Here is a 15541-nt window from a genome sequence, read left to right on the forward strand (position 1 = left end):
ACTGGATAACTTTTTTAGTGTTCTCTGTCTTCCCAGCACCTGATTCACCTCTAGAGAGAGAGAGATTGTTTTTGTTAGATGGTTTTGATTGTGTTGTTGATATTTATATGATTGTATGTTCATTTCTTATTATTTGTCAATGTTAATCATTTTCTGTACTGCTTTGGCAACATAGGTTTTTTGACCGATCATGCCTACAAAAAATTTGAATTTGAGAGACAGAGAGTAAGAGAGAGAGAGGAGAGTGAGAGGAATAGACAGACAGAGGAAGAAAACACATTTACACTGTCTCGTGTATCAAATGGATAGGGCTGTCAAAGAAATATTCAAACTTTGACTAGTCGTCGACTTTGGGGAAAAAATGCATAATTGATCTTAAAAATGTAGATTCGATTAGTAGGCTAGAGTCCCGCCCATCTTCTAATCATGCCAAAACACATTATGTTAGGATTCGTTAGTGTGTATGTATGTGTGTGTACTCCTAAACATATTTATTTATACAGACTGGATATATGTTCATATTATATTATATTTAATTATAACTACTTGTAATTACTACTACTACTACTACTACTTATAATTACTTGCTGTAAATTTTCCACTGCTGAAACGCCAAATTTAAGTAAGACTAGCGAATAAGTAAGACTAAGTAAGTAAGTAAGTAAGTAAGTAAGTAAGTAAGTATGTATGTATGTATGTATGTATGTATGTATCTGTCTGTCTGTATGTCTGTCTACAGTATCTATTCATTCTTTTCAACATGGACAAAAAACAGCCAAACGGTATCTACAGTATTTATTTATCTAAGTGGTGAGGAAATACTTCCATAAGATCTCAACACATCTTCTCGGCAGCTGCCAGGCAACATTGTTAACAAGAACTGAATACGATCAAGTGGACCAGCACTAACAGGATATTCTAGTACAGGCTAGTCTATTTGAATACTTGAATCCCGTGAACACGGAGACGGACACGAAAGTTCCGTTGGTGCTTGTTCTTAACAATAGGAGACAAGCGCCCTCTTGTGGTTAGAACCGGTACTGGTAGTTCCATTGTATGCGTCCTTTTCTATGCAAAATTATATAAAAGCAATAATCAAATATATTAGATTTTTTCGGAAAATAGAGAGAAAGAGAGAAAGTCGAATATCATTTCTGAGCTCAGTTGACAGCCCTACAGCTGGATTAATTATTTGTTACGTACTATTCTATTCTGTGCTGCTTTACTCTATTCTACTCTACTCTAGTCTTAAAACCAAGATAGTCTCTCCTCTCTCCAATGCTGTTTCTCCTCCCGTCTGTCTGTTTTTAACTCTGAGGTTCTGTGGTTCTGTGGGGTACCTTGGGCTGGGTTCCAGGGTTTCTAGAAGCTGCTTTTGGGTCTAATGACAGTTCTGTCCAGGCACGGCCGTCCGAGGCTCTGCCAGGACCCGGTTGGGCCCGGCTCTCAGCCCATCCCGGCCCCAGCAGCACACAGCACCACACAGCCACATACCAGTGGCTTTAGCAAAGCCGGCTATTAGCCTGACACAACGGTCAGAATGCTGCTTTAATGAGGATATGGAGCCAGAGCTCCGTGAGAGCGTTCCCAGTGGTCTGTATACAGGCTGTGCAATAGTGAGCGTCTTTGAGATGTGATGCTAATCCCAGTTTATGGTAAATGGACTGCACTTATATAAATGCCTTTATCCAAAGCGCTTTACAATGGCCTCTCATTCACATTATATTACATTACGGTCATTTAGCAGACGCTTTTATCCAAAGCGACAATAATTATCATTCACCAATTCATACAAACACATTCACACACCAATGGCGGCCAGCTGCCACGAAAGGTGCTAACCTGAATGTAATTTGGGGTTCAGGACACTTCGACATGTGGACAGGAGCAGCCGGGATTCGAACTGTCAACCCTACGATCATTGGGCATCCCGCTCTAACCTGCCTAACCCCACTCTATCTCCTCTAACAGAGCCAGGATGTCTTCTGTGAGCTTTACAAACTTAACATGACCTGCTTTGCATAACCATCTGGGAACTCTCAGTTGTAAACTGTTTGAAAAAGGGCAGGTACTTTCAAAATATACTTGGCAGGTGATTGGATGAACCATCTGTCTATCACCGTCTATCACCAGCTTACTTCAACCTTGCTGTCGTCACACATAAACCCGCCCAGCGTAGCTGTTTATATTTCAAATTCCACAGAACCAACGCTGACTAGCAAGAATGTTTTCTGATCTGGCACAAACGGATCTCTATGGAGAGTATCCAGACTGATTTGTGAGAAAAACAGAATGTGAGCTCTTGAAATCAGAATGGTCTCACAAGGCTATTGCAAACTAGCAAGTGAGAGATTCCACAGCCTAGGTCCACAGCCCCATCACCACTTCCTACTGTGCACACCAATTAAGCGCATTTGACACACCTCCCTGCCGTAGGCCTCTTCCAAATATGTCACCTGAACTCAGATTTCCGCCATTTTACTCGGGAAAAGGGGGGAGGGGATCTACACCGACTTCATTGACCAAACTGCATGGCAATAAACGGATTCTGATTCTGATTGATGTCAGCTGCTGACGTAAAATCAAGATGGTTACTCAGCAAAACAACAATAAGTGAAAGCTGTAATAAGACTGCTTATTAGTGAGTCTTATTTTGTCTTATTAAATCAGTTGCACACACAGTACTGTCCAACTTCTATCATTGGACAATGTTGCTAAGGTGTAATTTGTTATCAACTGGTATTGCTAACAATGGCTAACTTGGCTAGAACTAGAAAGATGGGTTGAAAGTGGGTTTTTCACCTTTTCTCAAGTGCATTTTACAGGGATATGACATTATTCCGGGCACCAAATTCCAACCTCCGATACAACTGGAACGCAGCATTATCACGTGTCACCATCCAACTTCTTGACCACCAGATGATGTGATCTGAATGGAGGTGGTACTACCATCTTTACCAGTAGGGGGCGTATCTGGTTATCTGCTCGATGCATTCACAGGGCAGAGGGTGGCCCGGTCTGTTTAGAGCGGCGGGTCATTACTGACCGTGATGGGACATTTAGGCAGGGCACCAGACCTCACTCTGCACTCTGCCTCTGAACTGGATCAAGTACCACAGAGCCCAGAACTTCCACAAGAAAAAGCTTCTTGGAAACAGTTCCTTAACCCCAGATTGCAGGAGGGGGAGACCTGCTGGCTAACTGCCTTGGTGTTAGCCCTCGCTAGTTGAGATACACAAATAGCCTACATTTTCATATTAAGAGCGCCTTTGATATGGGCTTAGGAAATTATACCTCAGACTTAGGTCTGGGTTTCTCTCTAATCTAGCTGGCAGGATAGCCTATGAAGCAACATGTTAAAGCATGATGCTAATGCTACCATGCTAACTTACATGGTGTACTTTTGGTGTGGGCATGCAACACTTTAACGCTAGCCCAACTGTTCAGCCAGCTGTCCTATGTATGTACAGTAGGGATTGAAGGAGCAACATGATACCGTACTATATAGAAATGTTGCTCCATGAGAGGGGGTGATCCAAATGAAATACTCACGTGCAAAGGATTGATTGGTCCTCACGATCTGCGGAGAAAGAGAGGGAGAAGAGACAGTTTGAGGACATTAATTAATACCAGAAACCCTGACCTCCATTAATACCAGAAACCCTGACCTTCATTAATACCAGAAACCCTGACCTCCATTAATACCAGAAACCTTGACCTCCATTAATACCAGAAACCTTGACCTCCATTAATACCAGAAACCCTGACCTCCATTAATACCAGAAACCTTGACCTCCATTAATACCAGAAACCTTGACCTCCATTAATACCAGAAACCTTGACCTCCATTAATACCAGAAACCTTGACCTCCATTAATACCAGAAACCCTGACCTCCATTAATACCAGAAACCTTGACCTCCATTAATACCAGAAACCTTGACCTCCATTAATACCAGAAACCTTGACCTCCATTAATACCAGAAACCTTGACCTCCATTAATACCAGAAACCCCGACCTCCATTAATACCAGAAACCCTGATATCCATTTATACCAGAAACCTTGACCTCCATTAATACCAGAAACCCTGATATCCATTAATACCAGAAACCCTGACCTCCATTAATACCAGAAACCCTGATATCCATTAATACCAGAAACCCTGACCTCCATTAATACCAGAAACCTTGACCTCCATTAACACCAGAAACCCTGACCTCCATTAACACCAGAAACCCTACTACAAGGACTACAAAGACCTGCTTGGCCAGAGAGCATGCCCCAATTAGAGATATCCCCACTGCTAAACAACTTTGTGGGCAGATTATATTTCTCCTGGATGCCAGGCAAATGTTTAATCCACTGAAAAGAATTAGGTTAAATGAGTATTACACCTAATGTGCCATGTGTGTGTGTCCATGTGTTTATGTGTGTGTGTGTGTGTGTGTGTGTGTGTGTGTGTGTGTGTGTGTGTGTGTGTGTGTGTGCACTGTTGGCTATAATAACGTTTCCACATCCCTTAATATCGTCAGTGGTTAGGGTTATGTCGTCATGTGTTCATAGTTGACATTAAAGATCAAGTTCTCTCTCTCTTTCTCTCTTTGTCTCTTAGCTACAAAGGACTTTGTGTCCCAGCAGCTGTCGTCACCATCCTCCCTCCTCCCCTCCATTCAGCTCTCTCTCTTTGACTCAGCGCCTCTCCACCAAACTGCTCTGTGGATGCCAAGACCCCCCCCCCCCGTTTCCCATGGACGAACCATGACACAGCACTTTACCATGACCGCACCTTAGATGAACAGACCATGACACAGCACTTTAGATTGACGGTCCATGACACAGCATTTTAGATGGACGGACCATGACACAGTACTTAAGATTCATGGACCATGACACAGTACTTTAGATGATGCTAGGTGTGAGGAACACCAAGTTCCAAGTGTACCAAGGTGTCTATCAGCCCACACAAAATCTGGAGAAGAGCCCTAGTTGTCGCGATCTCTAAGTCAAACAAGCCTGAAGGGTACCCTAAGAGGTGTCGCCCCATCTCTCTGTTATGTATCCCATTCAAGATCATCGAGCGCCTCATCTACGCCTGCGTCGAACCAATCATCGAACCGCTGTTCCCACAGGAGCAGGCCGGTTCCAACGTGGGAGATCAAACGCACGGGATCTCCTGCAGCAATGCAGAGATCTTAACATCAGCGAGGCAGGATGGGCGGACTACATTTGGCGTGCGGAGTGTGAGGCAAACACATCCAGACTCCGTGATTTCATCCCGACCGCCGGTCCTTCCCCTACCGGGATGGACTTACCTAGACTGGCGTGGGTGAGGCTTAATCATCTCCAGACCGGCATCAGACGCTTCCGCTCATCAATGCACAGATGGGGCCTGGCATCCTAAGCAGCGTGCGAGTGTGGCGCCGAGGAACAAACCACAGACCACGTCATCCAGGACTGTCCGATATATCGGACACCCAATGGAATTGTGTATGGCGAAACGGTGACATGGCTCCTGGAGGTGTACCCGGATATATAGCCCAGGTGATACCCTCACCCAGGCCCGGAGTGGTAAAAGGATACCCCCTCGGCCCACACGATGAAGAAGAAGAAGCCCACACAATCAAATGGACCTTATACAGATAACCTGTCAAAATGAATGAATGAATGAATGAATGAATGAATGAATGAATGAATGAACTAGAAATGGTGCTCAGAGAGCACAGACCTCCGCCCCTGAATGTATTTCGTGGCTCTGTGCATGCCAAGATTGAATGGGTTCTAAACTGGCTCACGCTACACCCCTCCACCAAGTTTTATGAAAAGCGGTCAGGTAGTTTTTGAGTGATCCTAGTCCAAAAAATGAATAAAGGTGAATGGCCTTCCCGGCCGTGTTTGGGCGGCTCATGGACCTGCCCCGTGATTTGGAGCTCTAAATTGGCCCATGTTACACCCTTCTACCGAGTTTCATGAAAATCAGTCTGGTAGTTTTTATGTAACTCTGCTAACAAACAAACAAACAAGCAAACCAAGAAACGGCTCGTGGACCCGCCCTGTGATTCGGATCACCTCCAAAATGTAATGGCTTCTAAAGTAGCCCATGCTACACTCTTCCACCGAGTTTTGTGAAAATCGGTGCAGTAGTTTTTATGTAATCCTGCTGACAGACATACGGACGTACTGACGGACTTCCTGTACACACGCCACCGAAAACATTACCTCTCACCCAGCTGTCGCTGGGGCCGAGGTAATGAATGAATTAATGAACGAGTAAATGAATGAATGAATGAATGAATGAATGAATGATGCTTTTGTACAGAGATGAGTCAGATAGATAGGCCACCGCATGAATGTCTGAGGTGTGACATCATGCGTTGTAGGGGGAAGGCGTCACAGCTGAAGTGACACGGTGACATTGTGATCGTCAACACCAAGGGGTGAAGTATGCCGGGGGGGTTAGCAGAGGCTAAATCAGGCCCCATGGAAACATCCTGTCAGAGGGCAGTGACTGAGGCAGCAGGCCTTTCTCAGAACAGTAGCCACCATGGTCATCTACTTTCACATACTTCAGCACCTGATTTGGGTAAAATTGGTGCTCATGGGACACATGCACTGGTTCAATTGAGTTTGGGGAGATATATACAGTATCTAATGCACCTACAGTACAGTAACTGCAATGGCAGACCTGAGAGGCGGGTCTTGTGACTACTCTCCTACTGTCCCAAAAATAGTGTCCCTGAGCAAGCAAGTGTCCTCAGCCGTCCAGTACATGCCTGTGGACTGAAGAGAGGGGGCTTCTTTCATTTCCTGTGTGTAAAAAGCCTAACAACGCTGCTACATTTCCTAAATAAAACTCCATGGCCACACCCCCCCACCCCGAGGCTCTCATACCATCTAGCACCCCCCACCACCCCACTGTGTGTAACCAGTAACTTGACCCGGCTCTGCTCTCTCCCGTGAATGATTCCCTTCATGCGCACTGCACTGCAGCGTCACTACGGTAACAAGCAGAGGGGATGACAACAACAGGGACTTTGGTTTGTCGTGGTGTTGCCACGGAGACAGAGAGGAGCCAGTGTAATTGGTCTGCTAGGTCTCCAGCGGAGTGTGTCTATCTGCTGAAGCAGCAGCTTTTCCGCCTGCTCAGGACACCCCTGAACCTAAGCTGTGTTCGAAACCGTTCACTCGTTCACTCACTCCCTATTCCCCATATAGGGAACAATAAAACGTTTTTCGGACAGTACACTGAACGTCATCGCATCGGATATTCATGTACGACGCAAGCAAGCAATACGCGCCCAGTATCATGTAAACAAACCGAGCACTGATGGCAGCAGGTTGAAATGTCAGGTACTGTACAGTATATTAATATTTGTATAAATGTAAATTCTGCTTTCATTCAGACTGAACATGAATGAAAAAAACTCAAACTCAACTACTGCAGAGCTACAAATTACCCAGACAGCTCCTCTTTCTAGCCCTAACCCAGACCCTAACCCAGAAAATAGTCCACTATATGCAGAGACACTCTCTGACCAGTCTTGCAGCATCACTGCTTTCCAAATGCAGGCTCAGTGTTCCCCAAAACACACACACACACACACACACACACACCTACATGCAGGTCTGATAAGAATAGCAAAAGTGAGGGGGTGATTGATGAGCTGCTGACCAGAGCTCGCCCTGTTCCTGTGAAGATGAGCCAGACAGCAGAATTCAGCAGAACGACCCCCTGCAGGCCACTGGTGGAACTGCACTTCAGACCCTTGCACAAGAGTCGCTACCTGAACCTGGGCATTCTACAGTGAGTGAGTCTGAGTGTGTGTGTGTGTGTGTGTGTGTGTGTGTGTGTGTGTGTGTGTGTGTGTGGGTGTGTGTGTGTGTGTGTGTGTGTGTGTGTGTGTGTGTGTGTGTGTGCACCAAACATGCCGACAGTCTCTGAGCAACATGGGCATCAACCCAGCTTGACGTGATTACAGTTTGATTAACATCAGAGACCAATAAGTCTCAAAATGGCCACTGAGCACTCAGTCAGTCAGTCAGTCAGTCAGTCAGTCAGTCTGGAACACAGATGACCTCAGCTGCTGATTCACTCACTCACTCATGCAAAATGGTTGGCTGGGTCCCAGCAGAGGGCCTATGTCCTTCTATGGGCCTGGATGGACCGGGTACCCGCCTGTCTAGGTGGAGAGGGTGGGGGCTGACCATGTACCTCTGTCCTGGGGGCGGGGCTGAGGGGTGATTAACACCAGCGTCATCAGTCACGTTAAGAGAGTGAGAAATGAAAGAGGAATGTCACAGGGGAAAGTACACCCCCCCCCCACACACACACACACACACACACAAAAGCACACACACAAGCAAGCAAACACACACACAAGCATACACACACAGACAGACAAACACACACAGACACAAACTACACACACAAAAACACACACATGCACACACACACACACACACACACACACACAAAAAAAAGCAAACACACACACTCACTTGCTCTCCTCTCCTCCACCCCAGAGTCCATCCCTCACGCTCCACGCCAGACTCCATCCACCAAGTTACATTGCTAACTCCCTTGTCAACTACATGCCTTCAAGAACACTGTGATCATCCACTGCTGGTTTACTACAAGTTTTCAGCAACAGTCGGAAGAAGACCGGGAGTGCAGCCGTTGTTAATTATTCCCCAAAGCTATGGAACGCAATACCTATCCTAGATAGGTAGTCATAGATAGATATCAGAGAAGCCAGCTCGCTAAATACTTTTAAAAGAAAGCTAAAAACGTATCTCTTCACTTTAGCCTAGGTCCTTTTCACTTGCTTGCTGCAGCATTTCTTTTAAAATGTGCTTATTGCTGCTATTTCTGGGCTGAAAGACGCTGAACACATAGTGGGATTGTTAATCAGAACTGAGTTCATTGATTGAATTAATATGAAAAGTTTTGTAATTGTGATTGTTAGCAAACGTGTCATTTTACTCTGTGATCTTGCGCAACCGTATCACCTATGTAAGTGACATAGTGGGTAAGGAGCCTACAGATGCAATATAATTATGTAACTTGTCACTAACAGTCAGTGAAACACACAACCGTCAGTGAAAGACATCAAGTCTCAGAGGCCCGATGTAAGGTCTTTATGAGCAGGGCCGCTACCTTGATTCACCCTGCAATTTTACAGTTTTTCTCAACCTTTTACACACTAACACTAGAACATAAGACACAGTGTGTACAATCTGTAACACATGTACCAACTCTCTAAACCAACTCTGCTGAACTACACACACGTTTCCTTCTTTACACTCAGATTTCAATTCTAAACCACCCTTTTGTCAAAACGCTTCACACAATTCTCTATATTTTGCACAATCTTCCTGAATAAAATCTCATTGTGTTCACATGGAACACACTGCCATTCAAATGGCTATACTTACATTTCCAAGCCTGTTGTGCAACTTGCAATCAGAGCTTTAGCAATACTGTAAAAGGGCCACAGAGGAGCTCCTGGTTTGGAGAGCCATGGATGGAAACATTGAAGAGAGGCAGAGAAAGAGGAGGAGCAATTTGTGTGTTTTGTGGTTTGTGTGTAGAGTTTTGAGGAAATTAGGTTTTCTTTCAAAGAATGTGTTTAAGCAATTGAGAAAAACTAATTCAGTGTCTTACTAGAAGATTCGGTTATAAGATGCAGACATTTTGGGAAACCCAGTCAAAATTGATTCAGGACCAGGATGAGTGAGTTTCACTCATCTCCTTCACCCTCTCTCTCTCTCTCCCTCTCTCTCTCTCTCCCTCTCTCCTTCTCTCTAGTCATGGCTCAAAGCCAGGATATACAGACAGTAACTGATAAAAAAAAAATAGTACAAGTGGCTCAATTCTAGCCTGGAAGCCAGACTCGCAAATACAAAACAAAACAGTTTTTGCGATAGAGTCTGGACGTCCAGCTGCCCAGAGTGATTCCAGTGGGCGGGAGTACTTGACTGTAGCTACTCCTTCAGCCAATCAAAGTAACAAAGCGTTTGTCAAATCCAGTCAAAAGCAAGCAAAAACGTATTTTCCTCCAAGAAACACCGCTAGTGCATACTCTGGTTCTTGTTTAATTGTTGTTATTAAGTCTATTTCTGTTATAACTGAACTTATGTCTTTGTTTATTCTACTAACGTTAACGTTACTGGTCTGTAGTTAGTGGCCTGTATTTAATTTTCAACTTCGGGAACCAATCAGGGGCTCCGTCCCAACTGGGGGGCAGAACAGCAGTTACAACGCAGTCCCTGATTGGCCCACTATTTTCTGGGAATCTGGAAATCGTTCTTGGTGGCTGGAAGTCCAGACTGTATCGTGAACACCTTTATATATATATATATATTTATTTATTTTTTTTGGGGGGGGGGGCTAGGAAGTCTGCTCCTGATTGGATAAATTCCCCAGAGATTCTGTCTGAAGTTGCAAGCAATCATTTTTCAGGAGAGTAGAACAGACATAAGGCCAAATTGGTCCACACATCACACTGTGAGCACAGTACCTATTTAGTTTAGTTTATTAGACAGTCATTAAAATAGTCTTATAAGTCTTATTTCCGTGGTGGTCCTTGGTCTTGGCACAAAACACTATACATCCTATACAAATCAATATCATTACCTACAACATACAACACTGGGGGAATAGTGGTTCCTATGTTCAACAAGCTATGAGTTTACAGCTGTCTGAATAGTGTCTCTGTCTGAGAACACAGGAACAAGGCACTTCAAGACCAGAGCAATCAGGCTGGTACCCATTCACACAAGTACACACACACACACACACACACACACACACACACCTCCCTCCACAGGCTACTCAGCAGGGGACAGGCTGGTGTTACATGGGCCACTAATAATTTATCCCTCAAACGGTTTAATGCCCTCATTCTTCACATTCCTGAACACTTCCCTTACTGCCCCCCCCCCCCCCACACACACACACACACACTTCCACCCCATGTTCCCTCTACAAACCTCTCCTATCACCCTGGTCACCCCCCCCCATCATCACTCTACACATCTCCACCGAGTTCAGGGAAATAACCTCCATTGTCTGGAGGAGAAGAAATGAAATGTTCAACCCACCACAACCCCCGAAAACAGCCTCCCCACACGCACGCGTGCACACATACACACACACACACACACACACACACACCCTTGCTAACGATGAGGGACCCCACCAGCCTCACCACTGGATGTGACATGTTTCCACATCCCTCTCTTCTCTTCCTGCTCTAAAAATGAGCTTCATAAAACCGACAAACACAGTGTGGGTTCTAGCGCCATGGTAACTAGCAACAGACACTCGCACAAAACGACACCCATCCCTACACACACACTCGCACGCACACACACACACTCGTACGCACACACACACATCCCTACACACACACTCGCACGCACACACACTTGCACGCATGCACCACACACTCACACACACACACACACACCCTCGTAGCAGAGTAGAGGCATGGAGAATCTATCAGAGCACTCATAAGGCTCTGGCCTGTTACAGGGCAAAGGCAGGATGGGTTCCAGGGGTACTTAAAGCCACAAGAACAAAGGCTTGAGTGTGTGTGTGTGTGTAGGTATAGGTGTGTGTGTGTGTGTGTGTGTGTGTGTGTGTGTGTGTGTGTGTGTGTGTGTGTGTGTGTGTGTGTGTGTATGTGTGTGTGGGGCAGGGGGGGGTGGTTGAGGTCCTTGTTATGTCTGGGTTTTCTCTCTGCCATTAACAACAATATGGTGCAGGGAGCCAAACTCTCACACACACACACACACACACACACACACACACTCACTCATACCCCACATTCCCAGACGAGTGAACCGGTAAACACAGTTAGATGTGTGTACCTGGAGTGTGTCACTGTCACGTCTGAGCTTCCGAGCCATTATCATAACACAAACCTGGCAGAGTGGGGTGTTGTAGGGCGAGGCGTACGATACGTCACACAGCAGTCATAACACAGCTATAATCTCTGTTCACCGGGGAGGAGACAAGGGAACTATAATCTGTTCACCGGCAGGGGGGTTAGAGAGCTACTGTATAATCTGTTCACCAGGGGGGTTAGGGAGCTATAATCTGTTCACCTGGAAGGGGGGGTTAGGGAGCTATAATCTGTTCACCTGGAAGGGGGGGTTAGGGAGCTATAATCTGTTAACCTGGAGGGGGGGGTTAAGGAGCTATAATCTGTTCACCTTGAGGGGGGGGTTAGGGAGCTATAATCTGTTCACCTTGAGGGGGGGGTAAGGGAGCTATAATCTGTTCACCTGGGGGGGGGGGGGTTAGGGAGCTATAATCTGTTCACCGGCGGGGGGGGTTAGAGAGCTACTGTATAATGTGTTCACCGGGGGGGGTTAGGGAGCTATAATCTCTGTTCACCAGGGAGGAGACTAGGGAACTATAATCTGTTCACCGGCGGGGGGGGGTTAGGGAGCTATAATCTATTCACCTGGGGGGTTAGGGAGCTATAATCTGTTCACCGGCGGGGGGGGGGGGGGGGGGGTTAGGGAGCTATAATCTATTCACCTGGGGGGTTAGGGAGCTATAATCTGTTCACCTGGAGGGTTAGGGGGCTATAATCTGTTCACCTGGAGAGGGGGGGGTTAAGGAGCTATAATCTGTGTACCTGAGGGGGGGGGGGGGGGTAGGGAGCTATAATCTGTTCACCTGGGGGGTTAGGGAGCTATAATCTGTTCACCTGGAGGGGGGGGGTTAGGGAGCTATAATCTGTTCAGATGGGGGGGGGGGGGGGTTAGGGAGCTATAATCTGTTCAGATGGGGGGGGGGGGGGTTAGGGAGCTATAATCTGTTCAGATGGGGGGGGGGGGGGTTAGGGAGCTATAATCTGTTCAGATGGGGGGGGGGGGTTAGGGAGCTATAATCTGTTCAGATGGGGGGGGGGGGGGGGGTTAGGGAGCTATAATCTGTTCACCTGGAGGGGGGGGGTTAGGGAGCTATAATCTGTTCAGATGGGGGGGGGGGGGGTTAGGGAGCTATAATCTGTTCACCAGGGGGGAGGTTAGGGTCAGGGAACGCGTCCTGAGCTATCAGTGCTTAGAGTGAAAGAGAGCTCCAGACTGGAGAAGTGAACTACTAGCCATGCTGAATATCATTAGCCTAAATCATGACTGTCCCTGCCTCCTTATCTGTCTGTCTCTGTCTCTCTATCTCTGTCTGGGTCTCTCTCTCTCTCTCTCTCTCTCCGACCCTGTCGTGGGCTCTCTTTCTCTCCCTCTCTCTGTCTCTCTCAGCTGCCAGACATAGCTGGTGCCCACAGACTCAATCAGTCATCAACTCAGACTGGTCCGGTGAGGGAATGTGGGGGGGGGTTGGGGTGGAGGAATTCGGATGCCCATGGTTCGCCTGCTGGCCGGCAACTCGGGGGCCCTGGAACATTCCGGTGATGTCACAGAGGGAGGCCTGGTTTCCTGGCACACGGCAGCTGGTGAGGGTGGAGGGTTGTTGGGGGGGGGGGGGGGATACAGTCTACCCCTCTCATGGGAACCCACCCAGTGACAGTACAGAGCCCACAGAAAGACCAGACCGTGACAGGGTGTGATGGTGATGGAGCTGAGACAGACTGGGACAGAAGATATGCAGTAGGCTGGGTGCCCCATCACACACACACACACACGCGCACACACACACGCACACATACGCACGCACACACATACACACACACACATACGCACAAACATACATGCACACACGCGTACTGGGGGTGGGGGGGTGAACGAGACACACACACACACACACACTCACACACACACCTCTCTCCTGTCCTCCACAGGTAGATCAAAGTCCTGAATCAGATGGCTGCTGGCCTCCTGTCCTCAACAGAGAATCCATTCAAACACACACTTTCTCTCCAGGCCTCTCACACACAAAGCACATTCTCAACATGTTTCGGACGCGGGGGTGAATTGAGAAAGGTCTGTGAGAGAAACGGGGCAAGAGAGAGAGAGAGAGGGGGGGGGGGGGAGAGAGAGGGAGGGAGAGAGAGAGAGAGAGGGGGGGTAGAGAGAGAGAGAGAGGGAGAGAGAAAGAGAGATAGAGAGAGAGGGAGAGAGAGAGAGAGGGGGGGAGAGAGGAACAGAGAGAGGGAGGGAGAGAGCAGAAGAGAGAGAGGGAGAAGAGAGAGGGAGAGAGAGATGGGGGGGAGAGAGAGAGGGAGAAGAGAGAGAGAGGGAAAGAGCAGAAGAGAGAGAGGGGGAGAGAGAAGGAGAGAGTTCTGTAAGGGAGGCGCAGAGAGAGCTGAGGTCCGCGTGTTTTTTGACGCGGTGGCGCTGGTGTTAATATTCCGGGCGATCATTGAGATTGTCTCTGATACAGAACGTGTCTCTGATACAGAACGTGTCTCTGATACAGAACGTGTCCGTTCCACTGTGATGCAGGTCTGTGGCTCAGAGAGGGTCTCGGCGGAGGAGGGGGGCACACCAGGGAGGCATGGGGAGTCGTGGCTGAGCTTCAAACACACAGCCAGGGCCGTGGTGGTGCTCTGGGGGGGGTTAGTTAGGGTCAGACGGGGTGGGGAGGGGCAGGGTTGGGTTAGGGTCAGACGGTGGGTCAGGTGGGGGTCCAGTATGGTTGGTAGCCTACAGATACAGGAGAGATGGAGTGGAGCACACGGTGTCAACTGCCAAGTACACACACACACACACACACACACACAAACGCACACACACACACACACACACATGTTCATGCTCACAGTGGGACTTAATGTTCCTTTTTGGTTCAGTGAGCACATGTCTGGCCATGCCAGGCTACCACACACACAAACACACAAACACACACACACGCACGTATGCACGCTCACACACACACACACACACACGCACACACACACACACACACACACACTCACACACACAGTGTTCCCTCTGAGCCAATTGGAGGAGGGGTAGTGTTAGGGTGAGCCAACGAGAGCAGAGTTAGGGTTAGGGTGAGCCAATGAGAGGCTAGCATGGTGGAGGTAATCGATTGCAGATGGTGGCCGTTGGTCGGGTTGTTGTTGATCCACAGAGGCTCTTTGTGATGGTTAGGCCTGCTGTAATCCAGCAGGATGGGGTGGCATGTGTGTGTGTGTGTGTGTGTGTGTGTGTGTGTGTGTGTGTGTGTGTGTGTGTGTGTGTGTGTGTGTGTGTCTGGCACCCCTCTTCTCACGTTGCTAAGCTCTGTTGCCTAACAGGAAGCTGGACAAGAAGGGTGTTCCAATAAAAGAGAAATGTGTGTTTCCCTCCTCTCCCTGGCCTACAGACAGAGGGGGTAGACAGAGGATCAGGGGTAGGGTGGGGTTAGGGTTAGGCTTTAGGTTAGGGGTAGGGGATGGGTTAGGGTTAGGGTCAGGGTTAGGTTAGGGTCAGGGTGAGGACGCCTCCCTAAGACAGAGGACAGCCTCAGGTAACCCTATCTGCCTGGCTCACAGGGTTAGGGTTATGTTATGGTTAGGTTACGATTAGGTTAGGGTTAGGTTAGGGTTAGGTTAGGGCTAGGTTAGGGTTAGTTTAGGGTTAGGT

The 15541-nt window shown here is 47.6% G+C and overlaps 1 protein-coding gene across 5 annotated transcripts in view; it reads right to left on the minus strand.

Annotated features, from left to right (window-relative positions):
- The window catches only part of LOC311308771 (myosin-10-like), a gene marked incomplete at both ends in the record, with an annotated part of 73228 nt that overhangs the window by 43146 nt on the left and 14541 nt on the right, over positions 1-15541 (minus strand). For all 5 annotated transcript variants that reach the window (XM_084437811.1, XM_084437810.1, XM_084437809.1 and 2 more), the window contains 2 exons: positions 1-50; positions 3553-3580. The exon at positions 1-50 is cut by the window's left edge. In XM_084437811.1, coding sequence (XP_084293937.1) covers positions 1-50; positions 3553-3580 — 78 coding nt within the window. The remainder of the gene's footprint in view (positions 51-3552; positions 3581-15541) is intronic.

This window comes from Borostomias antarcticus (genome assembly GCF_949987555.1).
Source record: "Borostomias antarcticus genome assembly, chromosome: 5".
NCBI lineage: Eukaryota > Metazoa > Chordata > Actinopteri > Stomiiformes > Stomiidae > Borostomias > Borostomias antarcticus.